The 19,911-nt window shown below is 36.5% G+C and overlaps 1 protein-coding gene across 4 annotated transcripts in view; it reads left to right on the top strand.

Moving 5' to 3' along the window:
• LOC111924890 (N-acetylated-alpha-linked acidic dipeptidase 2-like) overlaps nt 1–19,911 on the top strand; it is a 35,136-nt gene that overhangs the window by 7,328 nt on the left and 7,897 nt on the right. Inside the window, exons 1-13 of one of the 4 annotated variants that reach the window (XM_086882168.1) lie at nt 1,852–2,058; nt 2,572–2,758; nt 4,276–4,377; nt 5,192–5,317; nt 5,988–6,174; nt 7,276–7,369; nt 7,651–7,749; nt 9,470–9,555; nt 10,159–10,278; nt 10,684–10,766; nt 13,565–13,628; nt 15,537–15,604; nt 18,654–18,745. In XM_086882168.1, the coding sequence (XP_086738294.1) occupies nt 5,252–5,317; nt 5,988–6,174; nt 7,276–7,369; nt 7,651–7,749; nt 9,470–9,555; nt 10,159–10,278; nt 10,684–10,766; nt 13,565–13,628; nt 15,537–15,604; nt 18,654–18,745 (959 nt within the window). In that variant the 5' untranslated portion in view covers nt 1,852–2,058; nt 2,572–2,758; nt 4,276–4,377; nt 5,192–5,251. Of the gene's footprint in view, nt 1–1,851; nt 2,059–2,571; nt 2,759–4,275; nt 4,378–5,191; nt 5,318–5,987; nt 6,175–7,275; nt 7,370–7,650; nt 7,750–9,469; nt 9,556–10,158; nt 10,279–10,683; nt 10,767–13,564; nt 13,629–15,536; nt 15,605–18,653; nt 18,746–19,911 lie in introns of those variants that run through there. The other 3 variants (XM_086882167.1, XM_086882166.1, XM_086882169.1) reach the window with 3 other exon arrangements.

The following is a 19,911-nucleotide window of genomic DNA, read 5'->3' as shown; positions in this document are numbered from 1 at the left end:
ATCTTAAGCTCTAACCTCAGATAACTTTGTTTTCTTTCAGACTGAGATGATTTTACTGTGTTGATTGACATGAGTTACATCTGACTGATCATCTGTTCAGTGTCTCTTTAAACTTTCAGTTTGAGCAGCTAGTCTAAGTAAAAAATTAATCTGTTAAAAATTAGTGCTACAAAAAAATACATGGCACTGAGCTGCATTTATACTCACAACTTCTAATTCCTTTAGTGTGGCCATACTGGGTAAAGTGTTGTTGATAGGGAGCTCTGACATCCCATTATATCCTGCCTTCTGTTTGAGAGATAAAGGTCTCTGTCAATGGCCATTGTGTGTGTACAGTTGGTTAAGGCTTGCATGAGGTAACTATTATAAATATACATTTTTTTTTTACATCCACACAGTTCTTTCAAAACATCTAAAATGCTAGGGACATAAAAATACTCTTGTTTTGCCCACTGAAAATTAAAAAAACCCACATTATTGTGTATATTTTCTATAGAGGAACAAATGTATTCACATGAAAAGTAAATAAATACTAACTCTGGTTAGTAAAATGTTTGTATTCAGCACGTAAGTCAGCAGCTGCATCAAGAACATGAAAGGATTACTGACAAATTTGATTTCTATACATTTATTCTAAAACCAAAAAGTTTCATACCTAACATAAATTAGCTTTTAAAGTCTACAGGCCTAATCTTATTTTGTATGTGTTGTTTTCAGTAGATTGGAGAGTTCCTGAAAATTATGTTTGAGTGAGAATCTAGGCAACAGAGCATGAAATTACTGTAATTATGCCAAAATCTCTTGGCCATGGGATATTAATGGTCTCTCATTTGTCTGCCTGCTTTGGTGATGGGCCAAATGCCTCATGTTGTTTGGGTTTGGTTTTTTTTTTTCCCTAAATTCAAATAAAAATCAAGAAATGCAGAGAAATTGTATTAACACAGTATTCAAAAAGTTTGTTGGAAGCAGAAGAAAATATGAACTTGAGAATTTTGATCCATATTCTTAGTTTTTCAGACTACTACATCTGCTTTTATCACGTGGGGAAAAAAACTTATGAGTCTCAGAAAATGCAGACACTTTGTTCTTAGCTCTGGAAAAGATTAAACTGCTTGGAAGGGAAAATCTGAATAAAAATATAATCATGTGAATTTTTCCTGATGACATATGTAGCATTTAGTATGCTTAAAGAATTAAAAGGTACTTAAAATACTAGTGAGAATTAAAGTGCAAGAAGCAAATAAGCACCGGGGTTTGGCAAAGGTTTCTTTCCTCACAGTTTAAAGAGAGGGAATGACAACAGCAGAGAGCAAAAGGTTGTAGTCTACTTAGAGAATCTGAATGCATTCAAATCCTGGGGCTGTGAGGGACTCATGTGAAAGATCTTTATGTCATGATCGTGATGTTGCTGTAAATGAGAAGTTCTGATGACTGAAAGAGGCCCCAGGTGGCTGAAAAAGGCTGATATTGTGCCTCGCTTTTAATAAGGAATACTTGGAGGGGACTCTGAGCTGGTCAGCTTCAGGTTCAGAATGGTGACAAAACATCCTTCTGGAACCTGTTTTCAAACACACAAAGGACAGAAATATAGTTCAGAAGAGTCTGCATTTATTTACAATTTGTTTGCGTGGTCAGCATATTGCCTTCTGTAAGGAAATTACTGCTACGTGCGTGAGTGAAGACTTTACACTTGACTTTAACAAGGCTTTGAACATCATTCTCCTGTGGGACCTGAGGAAGTACACACTGCAGAACATGGGTTGAAAACAGTCTGAAATGACAGGCTGAAGGGATATTAATTATGGTATTTGCTACTGCTAATTAATGGTGATTGCTGGCATCTGACATCAGTGGGGCAGCCATTGACAAGTAGCCTATTGGGAATTGGAAGCTGATGCAGAGTACCTGGCTGACTAATGAGCTTTCACCATTCCTTACTTGTTCAGTGGGCTGAACAAACTGCACACAGATTTCTGTAGGGTAGCCCAGAGGAACTAGATTCTGTTCGTGACTATTTATCACCATTATGTGTTATATCTGATATGGAAGTAAATGTTGGTAAGAATGTTTTGTTATTCAGGTTTTTGATTAAGGAAAAAGAACAAACCTGTGCAAATAATTTAATGTAATGATTTTCAAAGTAAACTTATTAGGACACGTTATGACAGCAGTACAAATCCATTATCAGATACCAGAATTATCTGGAAGGCTCTTTTCTCAATGCATAGCTTTCCTGTATTTATTTCTGTGTCTTGTATACTGCTGATGTTCTTTTGCTAAACCTTTGCCATTGGTTTTCACTGCTTGTGTGTAGATGTGGCTATTGCAGTTATGCAAAGAAAAAAGTTCAGTTGACTTATCTTAAGGCCTCAGGAAAGATCTTCTTCTCTGAGTATATTTTGTACATGTCCTGATGCAGACTCTGATAAGCAACCATGTTATACAGCTCAAACTTTAAGACCTTACTGTCTATGCAATGTGTCTTGAAGACTAGCTTTATACACACTGAACCTATTTCACTATTGTATCTCTGCATTTGCTGCTTACTAGTGGTTTTCTGTTTTATTCTAGTTCATTTACCAAGTTGCCTCACCTCGCAGGAACAGAACAGAATCTTCTTCTTGCCAAAAAAATTCAAGGCCAGTGGAAGGAATTTGGACTGGATTCAGCAGAACTTGTTAATTATGATGTGCTTCTTTCATACCCAAATGCAAAGCAGCCAAACTACATTTCAGTAATTGATGATCAAGGGAATGAGGTGATCTTTTCAATGACAAAACTATGTTTATGTAAAACCAAAAAAAACCCCAATGACTTCCTGTTAAAAAATAGTGTCTTCCTCTGTATTCTCATCTACTCAGCTCAGCATGTGCTTTATATTATTAAAAAAACCCAAAATCCAGTGCAAAATGAATTCATATTTAGAAATGGTTTCCCAAGCTATGCAGAAAACACAGCAAAGTGGCTGAGACCTCAGTGACTCATATGGAAGAGCAAGGATGTGTGGAGAAGCTACAGTTAACACCAGCAGACCATAAGGTCTTAGAAGGGTTCAGCTTAAGAATACATCTAGGTTAATATCCCGTTCCTATTAACAGCTTTAAACGGATGCACAGGGGTGTTTAGGAACAAAGAAATGTATTTCAGGCATGCAGCTCTTCCAGCATCTAGCTGTTTTCAGCTCAGGGCTTCTCTGAAAGTGCTGCAATTAATCTCTTGAAAAATCCTCCCTAGACCTTTTCCAAGTCTTTATCCAGTCAGTGACCCCTATTACATCTCTCTTCCAAATACCTATCCAAACCCTGCTTGAACATCTGTACAATATTTGCTTTCACAATATGCTGAGGTAAGGAATTGCAGAGATACTCCTTTTTTTTGCAGTGTCTCCTAAGTTAGTGTTGGAAATACTATGAGCTAGTCAGTCTATAGACATCTTCTCCCTTTTGAATACCCAGGGAAATAAAGAAGTAGATGTAAATTTTAACAAGGATCCTGAGCAAGGAGAGGAGGTGGAACTGCTAGAGAAGCATCATGGCACATAGGTAGGGATGAAGTGCCAGGGTAGAAAGTAAGGAATATGTGCCCAGGGATGACATGACTTTAGAGGTGGAAGGATGAAATTCTTCCAGAAGCCCTGTAACAATGTCTCAGCTACAATCTCACAAGGTGACAAAAGGTGGACATGCACCTTAAAGCAACATGAGTGCTACAATACATAGTGATAAAAGGTAGCACGTTTAGCTGAAGTATTACTAGGCAAGAAATAAAGAGAATAATAATGCAGGAAGGAGAAACCTCGAAAGACACCTGGGATGGCATGGATGAACCAGATGTCTTTCACTGTCACCACCTCTTGGCAATTTTCAGCTGCTTCTTTTCTTTAGGTTCAGGCATTGACTGATGAACTTCTTCTGACACATGATCTGTCTCTGTATTCATATCTGCATTCTATTACAAAATTTCAGCTCTGGATCTCTACCCGGTTTTTTGTTTGAACTTATGTGTACTAGTTAAAACTATTTTTTGCTATCAATTTATGGAAACTATAGCTTTTAAGTGCTGATAAAGCTAACTAACTTGGCAAAAGCCAAGGTTTTTGATACTTTTCATGCACAGGACTGCAGTATTTTCAAATAGTAATTATTTGACAAGGAGTCTGATGCACAGAAATGGAATAACTGTCTTTTCTGACTTTAAACTATAATTAGCATTTGCTTAGTGTGTGAATCTGTGCCTAGAATATTTGACCAAAAACTGCTGTTATTTTTTGGATAGGTTTTCAATACATCATTGTTTGAACCACCTCCACAGGGGTATGAAAATGTTACTGATATACTACCACCATATAATGCTTTTTCAGCACAAGGAGTGCCAGAGGTAAGAAAATAAATTATGCAATGGTACTATTACCTATTTTTTGAAACAGTTTCTGGGACAGATTGCTCCAGCTTCTCAAAATATTTGTTGCAGTAGTTTTAATTACCACTTGTCTTAATTAAAGAACACTTAGGCCCAGATAAGCCACGTATTATGCAAAAGTTAGAAGACTTTTATGACCAAAAAAAAAGAGCTTTCTCAAATTGCTGGAACTCTGAATCACGTAACAAGTGAAAAGTTTTTATCTTGATAGAAAATTTTGGATACATCTCAGATTGCTTCATATTATTCAGTCATATGTAGAGGGCTTGGTTAAGGCACGGGTAGAAGTGGCAGTATTTATATCAAGTTGGAAGACATTTTAGAATAAATGAATGCTTTCAAAAGCTGCAAAAGTTCCTCACTTAAGCTAATTCACTATGGAACAGGTCAAGGACAACACTGCATTGCATGAATGAGTGAAACTATGTAGTAGTGAGTGTGTGTGCAAGGCACGCCATTGCTTTGTCACAGCCAGAGAAGTTTGTCACTTTACCAAAGTACTCTGGTTTATTTTCCAGCCTGTTTTTAGGACTTTTGTTAAGTGCAGGATAATATCCAAATGTCAGAAGTTTGAGCCAAAGCTTCCTGTAGAATATTGTGGATATGTTTTGTTATTGTTTTTATGGGCACCAAGTCTCATTTTTAGAAATGAAAAAAAAAATTAAAAAAAAATCCGCTATGATACTTAGTGAATGAAACTGTCTTTCTGATAATGGGTGTTTTGTTTGTTGGCTGACCGGTTGCCATGACACTGCTTTTCTTTTCTGCCCAGGCAGAGCTGGTGTACGTGAATTATGGTCGTACAGAAGATTTTTTTAGGCTGGAGCGTGAAATGGGAATTAACTGTACAGGAAAGATTGTCATTGCCAGATATGGGAAGATCTTCAGAGGAAACAAAGTAAGGGTTGTGTTTTAATTTTTCCTCCATGGGTCAGACACTGTTCATGATAGAGCTTGAGAGAATTAGTAAGGGCTGCTTGTTGGAACATATGAGCAGAAGGAAGCATGCAATGTATCCATTGCAATCTAAGAATAATTTCTAAAACAATAAAACCAGATGGATGTATTAAACTCCTGAGACAGAGGTGACTTCAAACTCCCCTGCAGCTGTTGCAAGAGAATAGTTTAGGGAACTGAGTAGTTTGTAGAGCTTAGTCTTTTGATAGTTGCTGTCCATAGAACGGCAGTACTTCGAAATTAATGTCATTTTGACAAGGAGTCTGATGCACAGAAACTGAGTAGCTATCTCTTCTGACTTTAGACAACAAATCTGGCAAAACTGGTGACAGTGAGGCAGGGAGGATGGTGGTCAGTTTTTGTGCCTCATTTTTATGTTCTGTGCTTTATTTCATAGCCTTGAGCTACAACTAAAGGTTTGACACAAATAATGAACATATTGCATATCACTATGCTTGGTTCTTTTACTAAATCTGGAATAATTTTCACTCTTTCACATACTCGTCTTCTAAAACTATGTCTGCATGGAAACAAATCTCAACATTCGGATTTATTGCTGCATTAAAAAAAAACAAGAAAAAAACACATCTTAAAAGCAAATAATTTCACAGGTTAAAAATGCCATATTAGCAGGAGCCCAAGGGATCATACTTTACTCAGACCCTGCTGACTACTGTGCTCCAGGAGTAGAAGCTTATCCAGGTGGCTGGAATCTTCCAGGTGGAGGAGTCCAGCGTGGGAATGTTTTAAATCTGAATGGAGCTGGGGACCCTCTAACACCAGGTTATCCTGCCAAAGGTGAGTGCAACTTCTGTAGCCCAGGCCATCAAGCACTTTATAAACTGCTGCTGAAAGTGTGACACTAGAAATTAATTTATTTTCAGTACAGATACACAGAAAAAAGCTGCTTGAAATTCTTATTGACAGTAGTTAATTTTCTATTGCAGACTAAGTTCTATCTGTGTCATTCTAACTGGTTTCGGTTAGGCAGGGAAATAAAGTTTCTAGGAAACTCTTTCTATGGTCCCACCCTTGTGACACTTAAAAAAGCAGGATGTGTAGGTTTACAGACTGTAAAGCAACAGAAAATTACTGAGAATTTATAGCAATTTAAAAATATCTGTGTTTCTCCAGAGGACCAGTTTAAACTAGATTATACTTTGCCATCAAAGAGGATTAATAGCTTTACTTGGAGGTATATTTCCTTGTCAATCATAAGTTCCAGGCAAAAAAAAAAAAAAACCAGTTTAAAATCCTTTTTAAGGGGAATAAAATTCCTGTAGCTAAAATAAGAACAGTCTAGGGTCTTTCAAAAGTCAGCACCATGTGCTTCTCTTGTCCTTGTTAACATCCTAAACTCAGTCTGAACTAAGATGCCTGCCAGTGCTGGCTGCTGGTAGGATGGCTATACAGGGATGCTTCTGGAAAGCTCATGGGCTTGTGTGGCCACTGCTGGGGGCATAAGACAATCTAAACCTGGAGAGATTGTGTGTGCTGGGCCCAGCAGACTCAGAGAGACACTGGCTGTCTCCAACCCAGGTAAATGCATCTGTGGACATCCTCTGCAGCTTGTCAATTAGCTGCTCAGGTGCCATCTTCATCTCACACATCAGCTTGGTTTCCCCAGAGCCAGCCTGGAGGAGATGTTACAATATGGCTGGACAGCAAATCTAGCCTTGCATCAAGTGTGGGGGCATCTTTTGCAGTGCTGTGGTTTACTGGGTTACTGGGTTTGAGGTTCTGTCACTACAGTTTGTTTTTCTAGAGGCAGTGTGTGAGAAATGATGTAAGAATTGAAAATAATCATGAATGCTGGTGGCAGCTCTGCTCAAAAGTGTTTCCAGTTTGGTAAAAGTTGCAAGAGCACTATAAACTTGACATTTTGTTCTGGTTTCTCAGAGTACACTTTCAGGTATAAAGTTAATGAAGGTGTAGGGATTCCCAAAATCCCGGTTCATCCCATTGGATATCACGATGCAGAAGTATTACTGCGGTGAGTATACATCAGTCCTTCTCTCCAGAAGTCAGTATTGACAAATGTGCAGACAAATTTTTCATATTAAGATGGCAAAATCTATGCTGTTACTTGCATTTCCTACTCTTTTGTAGTAATGTGTGCTTCAGAAAATGTGAAAAATTCAAAGCAATCTGGTTTTGCAATAATGCTTTTAAGAATTTTGTAAAATCACCTAGGTTTTGCTGCAATAATTATTAAGAGAATTTAAGGTTTCAGCATAATGGTCAACTTCATTTGTCTTGTTTTTCACTTCACAGTGCAATGGGAGGACCTGCAGCTCCGGATAGCAGCTGGAAGGGAAGTCTCAATGTGTCTTATAACATAGGGCCAGGATTCACAAGCACCTCTTCTACAAGGTCTGTTTTAATACTTGCCTATTTCATACAGTATTCAAAAAAAAAAAAAAAAACAACAAAAAACAAAGGCAAAAAAACCCACCAAAAAACAAACAAACTCTGAGGAAAAGACTTTAAAATAATGCACCTAGAGATTCTCTGGAGATATTTACTTCCATCTGCTAGGGTTCCATTTGGAGATAGCTATTAGAATTTGAAAATAAATTTCATTAAAAATGATCATAAGTTAGCTGATCAAGCCACATGACTATGGCATCTGGCAAATAAACCTAAATTGCAATAAAGCTAAAAGTCACTTTTCTGTGACTTTTCCACCTAAAAATAGTTTCAGTTTATATGAGGTATTAGTCAATGAGGACTGTTAGTTAGGACAATTAGGACCCAAATGAACAATGTGTAAAAATGGTGTATCATTATCACTACTCCATCTCCTGGATAACAAGGGTATGTCTGAATATATAATTTTATAAAGACTGTTTTTATCATTGTTCTCTTCTATGCTGCTTTAACACTAGCTGAAAATGAATAAAGTAGGAATAAAATAAGAAAGCATATTTGACATAATTGCAGTGTTGTTAGGAGTTTCTTGAAGAACAAGAGTGAGAAAGCAACATGAGTCATCCACAAAACTTGTATTTTTGAGTGGAGTTTTTAAAGTCTTCCTACTTGATAGAGTAAATTTTTTTTTTTTTTTTTTGTAAGTATGGATTAATTCTACACATACTTCTTTCTCAGAGTTTATCAAAATGAACCTTTTGATTCTAGGTAGAAAGTCACTTGCACATGGAAAATGTGCATGTAGACACACATTCAAGGCACTGGTGTCAGTTATTTTCTGGGCAAAGATCCAGTGGCTGTCCTGAAGTAGGTTTACATTTTGACAGCTATGCAGATTTGCTGCTGAAAAGTTAACTTCAAATGTGGAAGTCCTGAGGTTTTGCCAGACACAACCCCCCCATTGTTTGGTGCTTTGTTTCTTCCACAGGTTAAGGGGGCTGAATACTGTATCCCTCTGAATACCTGGATTGCCTTTGTTTCTCTAAAATTTCACAAGTGGATTTTACTGGTGGGGGACAAAGAAGAAAAACTGTGCTTCCAGTAGAAGGTTTTCTGCCTCCAATGAAAGATTCCCTGCCCATGACAGGGAGGTTGGAACTAGATGACCTTTAAGGTCCCTGCCAACCCAAACCATTCTGTGATTTACAAATCTTGATCACTTAGATCTGCTGTCCTAAACAGATTTCAGTTTATTCCTGGGTGAATATTCCTAATGACCTTTTCTCCAAGTTCTAAATTATTACATTGACCTGTGCTAGAAAACCAAAGTGTATTCTTTATAAACATCTGCATATCCACAATTATCATTTTGGTCAAAATGTAGATGTATTTTTAATTACTATGCCACTTTTTCAGTTTATTCCTCTAGTACACAATTATCTGACTGGTTCCCATAACTAAAAATTCATTAAATTCTGTAAATCTTTGCAAATTTATAGACTGGCCCTGCTCATAGACTTTTTTCTAAGACATCAGCAGCAGGCTAAACTGAAATGAAAAATGGGACTCTGAGACAGCATGACAATGCTGAACACACATTGGATAGTTCTGAACACACAAAGCAGATCAGAAGCACAAGCTGTCTGGTTTATGTGTTATTAGCATTGGCTTTTTAGTGGCTTATTACTCAGAAATGGTTATTCTATGTTCCCTTTCATTTCAGAAAAGTCAGAATGCATGTTCATACAAGCAATAGAATAACACGAATTTACAATGTCATTGGCATCCTCAGGGGAGCTCAGGAACCGGGTGAGCATCAGCTACTTGATGATTTTAATTCCTTCTTTCTTTTGTATTTGTTGAAATTCTACTTGTGTTGTAAGAAACTTGAAGTTTTTTAGAGAATCATATAATATGTAGTCTTGAGAAATTCTTAATAGTTTTTCTGTCCTTCCCATTGTACTATTTGTCATTGGCATTCCCAAAAATAGCATTCCCGTTTAAATACAGTGATAGATATCGGAGAATGTTTTTTTATAATGCCTAACATTTTACTGCAGGCTTCCCCTTACATCAGGTATACATTTTTGCTTTTGCAAAAATTAACATCATTCAAATTACAGAAAGCTAGTGATGGTTTGGGACTTTAACATTGTACTATTGATACATAGTAGCAGGTCATACACATGAAAGACTTTTAGATGGAAAAATATTTATTAAATATTTCTTGTCTTTAGTTGCATACCTTAGTAAAGTAAGTGAATGATTGCAGATCCCCTTAAAAAATAAACTTGTAGCACTGGTATCAAACTTCATATTTGATTTGGTACAAGTAAAGATGCAGTCAAGGGAAATCACAGGTAATCCAAGTGCATTTTTAATTATGAATTGACACTGTATGTTTGTTTCCAGACAGATATATAATTTTAGGTGGCCATAGAGACTCTTGGGTGTTTGGTGGTATTGATCCAACGACGGGTGCCGCTGTTCTGCAAGAAATTGTACGGAGTTTTGGTAAAATGAAGATGGAAGGTAACTTGCTACAGATGTAAAATGATGGATAGGGAAAACAGCAGCTTTGAGGATCTGTGCTTCCATAAGCTGTTGTATTGATTTAACTTTTCACCTCTACAGAAAGTTTAATTTCTCATTATGAAAGATGTAAATTCATTGAAGAGATGCATATGTATCATTGCATGGTAGTTGGCTGAATTTATTCCTTCATCAGTGTAATGGCACCCTTGTAGCTGTGCAGAATGAAAGTATTGCATTAATAGGAAATGCTTCTGCAATATGTTCCTCTAAGGATTTTAGAGAGGATTTTTTTTTTTACTGTTATATCAGTTAAGTGCTGCTTTTAAAGCAATTTCAATTAACTGTGGTCAGTAGACTTTTAAAGTATAAGTTGAATTTTCAAGTTTAACTATGTAATTGCAGGTTGGAGACCTAGGCGAACTATTATTTTTGCTAGCTGGGATGCAGAAGAATTTGGATTATTGGGTTCCACAGAGTGGGCTGAGGTAAATAAAAAAACTGTAAAGCAAACCTTGAGAGTGTGTTGCAGATGACTGCAGTACCCAGGATTTATTCCTTGACTGAAATCAAAAACTTCATGGTAAAATTGGAACACAACAAATTTCTTCAGGTGTTGTGAGGCATTCATTTTATTAATTACATAAATTACCTACCTGCCTTCTTGCAACATAAGTGCACTAACTCTTCTAAGATTTAAAAATCTACTTTGATTCAAAGCTAATATTCCACAGGGGTCTCTATATGGAAATCTATCCCATAATTTAAAAGAAAGATAGCATTTTATTTAACCCAGATTGGTCTGACTTTCTATTTGAGATATAAATTTAAGTCCAGATCCTGAACCTCTGATCCATAAACATCCATAATCATTGATTTTGTATGAAAATCAATCCTACTGGGCCAATGAAAGAATAGGTAATCTATGAGTGAATAGATCAAAATTCCTGTGAATTCCAGCATTGTAGAGTCTCAGGGGCAGGACAGTCAATTATTTCTGTAGGAGGATCCCTGACTATATACTTGCCTGAAAGAAGAATGTTGGGAAATTCAGAGGTGAGGATCTGGGTATTTTTATCTTCCTTTTTCTATTGGACATGTTATTTTTATCTTCTTTTTCCTGCCTGAGAGAAGAATGTTGAGAGATTGAGCTGTGAGGTTCTGAATACTTTTATCTTCCTTTTCCTGTTGGGCATGTTCAGTTCGTAGTGGATTTGTTCAACCCCAATAAAGAATACAGGTCTTACAAGAGTTTTCATTGCTTTGTAAAATCCAAATTTGAAATACAGCAGGAAGAAAATTGCCTGATGAAACACATTTCTGCTGAACTATGTAAATTTATTAGTACTGAATGGTTTAACAGAAATGCGTTTTCTTGTTCTTCTATTAGAATTTTAGTTACAAGTTAATATTTAGGTGGGTAAATAGAGCTTTCAGAAACAATAAAACAAAAAAAATTGTTTTAGTTTAGTTTATTGGCATGTATTTCAGCAAATCACAAAATTACATAGTAAAATGGCACATGTCAGAGGAGGTAACAAACCCAGAAAAATGCTCCCAAACACCAAAGGGATTCCATCATTCTTCTGTTAAAAAATCTGAGATTTCTATTCCTTTAGATTTGCACTATTTTTTTCACCCATAAACTGTTTGTCTTCCAGCTATAACAGAATGTCTTCATCTTACTGCTGGTTTATGAAACATTAGATGAAGAAAAAGTAAATTAAATTATTTTAAGGCATTTACAGAGAAATTTTCAATAGGTGAAGTTTCATCCCACCTGAACTCCACTGGCAGCAATATGTATATATTTTTATATGTATGTTTATTTGTGATTTCTTTGTCTATGTATCTCTGCATAAATATAGGTGCTGTCAAGAAAAAAAACAACACAATTGTTTTAATTATGAGGAATATGAAACAATGATACTTAAAATATAAATTTCTCTTGAGCAAGTCATTAATAAATGAGGGAGTTTTCTTATGTTCTATTTGTTAAATATTGCTACTGCTTTTCTGTAATGGGTTTTTTAATTTGCTATCTAGTAATCTATCGTTCAATATTTCATGAAATGGCAGGTGTATAAGGTTAGAAACTGTAAGCACAGTTCATATTTGAATATGTGTTTTAATATTTTTTCCTTGCTTCATCGTGGTGGTATGTATTACTACTCTTTTAGACCTAAATTAGATTCAGTTTCTCTACAGACATTCCTCACAGCTTACATTCCTCTTCCCTGCAGCTGTCAGATCTGTCATGTATTAAATCTCGAGGAAAATTAACCCACAATATCCACCATCTTCTGTGTAACAGAAAGAATTCAACTGTGGCAACATCCTTTAGCTACACAGACAATCTGCATTGCTCATAAACAAAGGAATTCCTTTATGCTGCAAATATTGTTTTGCAAATATGCAAAGCCCCATATAAGCAAGTACAGTCGTGCTCCCTCCCATCATATTCTTTTGCAGGATCTCCTCTCCAGTTTTTTTTTTAGGTGTCAATTTCACTATGTAGTTATCAATTACCAATTACATTTTGAGCTCACATGACTTACAAATTATTGGTTGGGTTATAAATTGAATGAATCAAACAATTGCTAACCTAATTAAATCTGTCACAAAGCCAAAATCTTGTGAAATACTTACTGATTAGAATATCAATTCCAAACATAATTACCAGTTTGCAAAAAAACAAACAAGATGTCTGTATATATTTAGCAGAAAGCACTGCTTAGTGGACTCAAAATAGTCAGTCAGCTGCATTTTCGTACAGATTTTCAGCGCTTTGACTTATTCCTTTTTGAAATGGAAGGCTGTAGTTATGGCAGGACTGCTTGGTTTATCAGTGTTAAAATTGAATTCAGTGCTGGGAGCGCCTATGAAAAGCTAGGGATTAAAAGCATGGAGGAATTCTGGCTGACCTCACAGTCCCATGTTCAGAAAGTCCTGAAGTCCAGAGCTAAAATGCATGTAATAACCTTATTTTACTGTGTTACAATTCTATTCAATAGTTTTCCTGCTCCATCTTGCTCCTGTGTGATGCTGCACGTAGCACCTATGTTTTGTGGATGTTTTCCACAACAAATTAAGTCCTAGAAAGGAGTAATGAATTCCACATGCCCAGATTATTTACCCATCCTCGAACAACATAATTAGCAAGGTACACAGTGGTAATTATTCTGACTGAGATCTTAAAGGTAATGATGTAAAAAGCAATGCACTTGACATGCTCTTAACTAAATGCCACTAATAAGAAGTAAGATTTACACATTTACATCCCTAGGAAAATGCCAAAATCCTTCAGGAACGGGCAGTCGCTTACATCAACACAGATTCTTCTATAGAAGGTGAGTCTTGTATTTTAAACCTTACCTGACTTTACAGGTGTAATTTTTATTAGTTCTCCATGAATTATTTACTGTGTGAGATAGGTATTGTGCTATACAGAGTAAGTGTAGCAAATACAGAATTAAGTGGAGAAAGAGAACAATTGAAATTTTCATGCTGCTTTCTTTTGCAAATATTGCCATCCATGAGCTGCAGTCCATGTGTCTGAGTCCAGAATGTCTCCTCTGGAGGAGTTTATTATTCTGTAGCATTCTGTATGTTAAACTGTCTCTTAACTGCATTAGGTTTAATTTACAATTGTAGTTTTAATAAATGACAATCTGCTCTTTGTTCTCGTCACAGCTTCAGCTCCTTTCCCTGTGGAGTTATACTATTTTGAGACAACAAATTAATATGATTGTAAGACTTCAGGCTTACACTTTGTGGGGATGGGAGATGCTTTGGTGCTTTGAGCCAGTGTGCTCACCTTTGTTGATTGCCAGGAGCAGGACTTTAAAAAATGAGCACTGAAAAGTGTTTCACAAAAAAACCTTTTCCACCATTATCCAATTTACTGTATCCTTCAGATTATGAGAAGAATACGTCATTCAGGAATGCTGCTTAGAAACTGGCCTTTTTTTTGAGAGGGCCCAACACTATGATCTACATAAAAAATTCTCTCTGAAATTATGCTGCTCTTTATTACAGAAAGACCTTTTTTTACTGTTTTCTGTTCTGAAATAATAATCAGAAGAGTCCTGTGAAGCTGCTCTGCATCATAACCTCAGTTATTCAGGGCATTACTCTTCCCATATCAAATCCAACTTATTTGTGCTTCCTGTGTGTGAATAAAATGAGTATCTACAGGCATATTTAGGAACTCTTTTTATTCCTGTCAACTAAAAATTTTGTCTGTCACAAAAGGATTGGAAAGAAAGAAAAGCCAAACCCAGTTTCTAAATGCTCAGTTGGAGCTGGGGAATAAGGAGGGTTAGAGCTGTTCTTTCATTTATGCTGCCTACATGCTGTGTAAAAAGTAGAGCAGAATTTCACGCCTAGAAAATCTCACGAATGAAATAATAGCTTTACAACTGCTTCATATTCTCACCATGGATTGTAACGCATATTTTTTAGTTGGTTTGCAGCCAACATGCTGCTGCCTTAACAATTTTCTTCTAAATCTTGATTATTCAAACATGTCTCTTGCTTTATGCATTGAAGAAAACGTGAAAGCAAAACAACTGGAAAAGAAGTGTGTAATCAGGAAAAGAACATCATGTTCAGTGCACTGGTTTAAGTATCTTGGACATCTCTCACCTGAGCAATAAAATCCCCTGTAGGCTCATAGCATCCATGTGCTCTGAAAATTATTTTGTTTATCATCATATGTTCTCCACAACACTTCTTTTATCACTTTTTGGACGGCAAATTATTTCTATTTATGCAATAGCAATTAGCAATGAAAAACTAATTTTAGCAATGAAAAGAAGCAAAGCAAGTCATTGTTTTGGAAATTTCTGTGGCTTTGATTTCCAGTTTTCATATACAGACTCCTTGGAAATATCATTAACATGATCTGGTATTTTTCCATCGTCTTGCTTTTTGCCTTCTGTTCAACGAAAGCATTGGAAAGTGTGTGAGCGACAAGGGCTTGTAGCTAATGAGGGATAAATAGGCATAATTTATAGCTATGGGAAAGCTTAATTACATTACTGTGGATGTACTATAACCAATATATTATTGTCTTGTGGTGGCAGTAGCTTACAAAGTGAGACCATGCAGTCTATTTCTGTATATATTCTGAGGCAAGATCTAAATTCTTGCCTCAGTCAAAAAGTTTCTCTAAGAAAGGAGTGCAGGGTTGAACTGAGAAGATAATGGCACTAGTACACTGAGGGAAATTTTCCATGTCTGTGTTTTATTTTCAGGTAACTACACATTAAGAGTTGACTGTACCCCTCTTCTCTACAAACTGGTGTATAATCTGACAAAAGAGGTACACAATCAATCTATTTTCTGGCTTTCTAAGAATAAGCAAGACTCCAAGTTTATTTGATAAAATGGGACTATTGAATGATATCAGATTTATTTTATTGCTGTGCTGGAAGAATCTTGATCCCACCAAAATCGATAGCAAAACATCCCATCAGCAGTACACAGTCCATGCTCACAGTTCCTCAATTCCTAAAAGGATTGAAATGTGTCACATAAGTGGAATTTTATTTGCAATATAGAGTAAAAATAATAATAATAAAAGCAAGATGGTAAAACACTTGAGCAAGATCCATTCTCTAAAGTTATAAACATTGAAGGAAAATATTTTTGACAATGGCTAGCTATCTTTTTGTCTTTGTCTGTTCCCCTGAATCTCCTCCATATCTCACTAAGCCCCTGAAATATGTGATAAATATTGAAGGATTAAGAAGGTTTTTTAAACAGGTCTAATATATGGATTTACATTATTTCAAGTGGTCTAACCATGACTCTTTCACCTCAGGAGACATCATCATAAGACTGAAAGGCTGTGATCCATTAAAATGTGGAATTTTATTTGCCATATGAAGAATTAACCAGATGAGGCACCTGTCATGAGCCATTGCCACCATCCTCAGATGAGGATTCATCTCAATTAAGAGAAGATAGCTCTGTCTGACTTAAGCAACATAGGCTCCCTGTAAAGGCATTGGGTAGAAATAGGTGCCTTTTGGATGAGATTCATTTGACCAAATGTGGTTGTTTACCTTTGTATGTACTGAAATCAAACTATTTCCCCCCCGATCTTAAGTGAATTCTGGTCACTTGGTCCAGTGTAAAAATCTGCCCTGTAATGGCACTTGGTAGGATGACTCCAGGTACCAATCTCCCATCCTGCTAGATGCGTTCATCCCGAGTTATTTTCAAACACAGTACACTTTTACCACCTGAAATGCCATGGTTTAGATCTGGGGAATTTATCTATCCTATACCCATGATTTAATTTTCTTTTATTTCTATGTTGTATTTTCCTATCAATTCTTTCCATCTTAACCTTTCATCCTTGCAGAGAGAAGAAGCTGTGCTTTTCAAATATTAGCTCTGACACTTGGCACACTGAAGAGCATTCTCTTTCGTCTATAAAAATTTTTGTGTCCTTAGTGCTGCAGGGCCCTTGATAAAATAATTTACTTTCTGTCTGGAATAAGCCACTAACTCAAGAAGACATTTTACTGCAAAAGATAAACAAAGTTACAAAAAAGTGCTCTGGAATAAAAAGAGTGCCTCTCTCTCTTGATCTTAACCATTCAGCTGTTTCTGGTTTGAGTAGAAAACTTCCATTAAAGTACCATGCAAAGTACTTGAGACTGACTTGAAAAAATAAATGTCATATTCACTGTTAAAATAGCTAAAAAGCTATTTTAGCTTTCAACAGCAGAAGCATGATGTAAGCAATAGAAAATCTGGTAGCCTGACCCCTGGTTATGCATGTCCAAAGGAAAGTTATTTCTATTTATACTAAGGTGTCCAACATCCAGTTATCCAACATCCAAACATCTCTTTGCTCTTAATTTTTTTAGTGAGCCAGGTCTCAGAAAGAAGTGTAGTGCACACGTGAAGTGTTTTCTTTCAGAGAGTTCTGCATTTAAGTTGGCCCAGCATAACATATGGGACATTTAGCTGTTGACTGTCTTTTTGGCTCTGCCTTATTGACAGGGTTTACACATTTGCTCACCACCAAACAGTGTCTGCAATAGTTCAATTCCACTGTGATTATCACTGCTTCTTCTGCATTTATACTTAAAGAACTCTTCATCTTCTCTTGAATTAGCAGGAAGCTTATGCTGATCCTAGATTTGGATCTAAGTCAGGGCAAATATGTTTTACTGTGCTCTCAGTGTTGTATGAAAAAGCTGACCAATGTTTTTTACATGACCAGAGCTGTTAGAATAACATCTTTTCCAGAGCATAGAGTGTTTTTGCTCCCATATGTCAGAGATCAGCTTGCTCTTATTAATGTGCATTTTTCACTTTAGCCCTAGGACTTGACCAGAGTACCCTGAAAATGACAGCAGCCAAGCACTTATTTCACAAAGTTGTTGTTTTCCTGCTAGCTGCTGACAGAATCTCAGAGGTCAGAACCCTTTGAAATTTCAATTTGGAGTCTGTATGCTTTTCAAGACCAAATTTAAGTCTCAACAATATGGAGGGAGCATGTAGGTGTCCATGAACATTTATGATTTGTATTTCAGAAAAAAATTATTCCAATCCTCTGCACATCATAATCAATCTTATATTTAAAGGACCATGTCTATTAGAGGTTGTTTAAGTGTAGGTGGAGACCAGGGCTGAGGTCTTGACTTATTTCTACTCTGCCACAGATTTTCTAAGAGCTTTGGTCAACTGATTTTATGCTCTTTCATATATACTCTTCTTTGCTGGTATCTTGATGGCAGCACTAATACCTTTTTCATCCTGGTTACAGAGCTTTTGGGGTTTTTTTGAGGCAAGGGTGAGACCTACATTTGTCCATATGGTGTCTTGCTCAATGATTCTCCAGGCTTGGTTGATTCCCCTTGGAACTGCTATAATATGATTGGTTTGGACACTTCCTTCTAACACAATTCTTTTATACCTTTCCTATAGAGCAAGCAGTCAAATTTTAGGTTTAGCCTTGTTGAGAGACTATTGCTGCTATGCAGAGCAAACAGGCTTGTGGTTGTCATCTTCCCAAGCCTGCTGAACGGAAAGCAGGTTCTGGTTTCTGGAGGAGCCCCACAGAATTATATATGCTGTTGTGTGTGTACATGCACATTCCCCCTGTAGTAGATGAGCTCCAGGTAGCATTCTTAAGCTTTTAACCTGTTCTTCCTACTGTCTGTGGTTGGTTCCAAGTGCCTGTGAGAAGCTTTCCTTGTTTGGGAACGCATAAACGTGTGTAACAAATGTCAATATTCACTTCCCTGCATGAGCAACGCTGCTGATTAAGAATGGGGAGCTGCAAAGATCTCCTTTGGTAATGAATCAAGTTAAAGGTACTTCTAATGAGATTAAAATATTTCCCTCTCCAGATTTCAAGCCCTGATGAAGGTTACGAAAATAAATCTCTTTATGAGAGCTGGCTTGAGAAAGATCCCGCATCTGAAAATAAAGCCTATCCCAGGTAAGCTGTTAATATGTTTGGGGTTTTTTTACCCCAATATTTTAATCATATCATGGTTACTCACTAGAATTTTTTGAGATGTGCTATTTATGGCAGCAATACAAAACCTTTTAGGACAAGGTGACTCTCCAGCAATATCTTTTATAGTAAAATAAAATAAAATTTTATTATATTTATTTAATGGTGGTGACATTCCAGCAATACAGTGAAACCTCACACTTTCTAAAGACCTTTTTATTAGTAGAAAAGCAATTCGAAAGCATTCAAAAAAAGAAGGGTGGGGAAAGAGTTCAAAACATAGTCACCGACTAGATGAGATAAAATCAAAATTGTTATGATAAGCAAACAGTTGAAAGAAGCTGCCAAGAGCAGTGATTAAAAAGTAGTAATTAAAAAACTTGAGATAATTATTCCTTGTTTATACAATAGGTGTAAATGTGTTACATTACAAATCTATATAAGGGTGTATTAAGACTTCATATTTGAGGGTATTAATACTCCAAAACACTCTTTCTGCCTGTGACTCAGGCTAAATTTTATTCACAGTGTGACATTACTGACACAAGATAAACAGAACTGCCCCATTTTGTGATAAGACAAAAGTTTTCTGCATGTTTCTGGCCCTGCTAAGATGAGTTTCTGGATTCATTAGACTCACTGAGATTTCTCCCTTTTGAAAAAGCTGCTAGATCTGATCTTTCTTAGTTGATGCACATAATTCCTTGCAGAAATGTACACTAACTTCAGCTGGAACAGAAGAAATTTCGTGGGGTTTGTTTGTTGGTTTTGTTTATTTATTTCTTTTTAACTGAGAAACGCAAAATATTCACCAGGCCAGACAAATAAACCTAAAACTTAACTTCAAACGTAAATACTTGAGAATGGAATGCTACGTCTGTCTGCTGCGGTTTTCCTACCCCTGCCATGCCACAGCTCCCCATCAGATGGCAGCGGTGGCCCGCCCGTGCCTTTCGCACTGGGAATTATTTATCGGTCTGGGATTCTCCTGCGGAATGTGCCAAGTACACAAACACATCTGTCTTTACACACACTGCTGCCCAATTCGTATTAGTTTGGAAATAGATGATTGATGTTTTAAGACGGCAGAGACATGTCTGGTACGATTTTATGGCTCCTGTGCATAAAGTGTTTGTTTGTATTTTTAA

This window comes from Cyanistes caeruleus, chromosome 3 (genome assembly GCF_971803275.1).
Source record: "Cyanistes caeruleus chromosome 3, bCyaCae1.hap1.1, whole genome shotgun sequence".
NCBI classification, from domain to species: domain Eukaryota; kingdom Metazoa; phylum Chordata; class Aves; order Passeriformes; family Paridae; genus Cyanistes; species Cyanistes caeruleus.
This window is presented reverse-complemented; position numbering and strand designations above follow the sequence as displayed.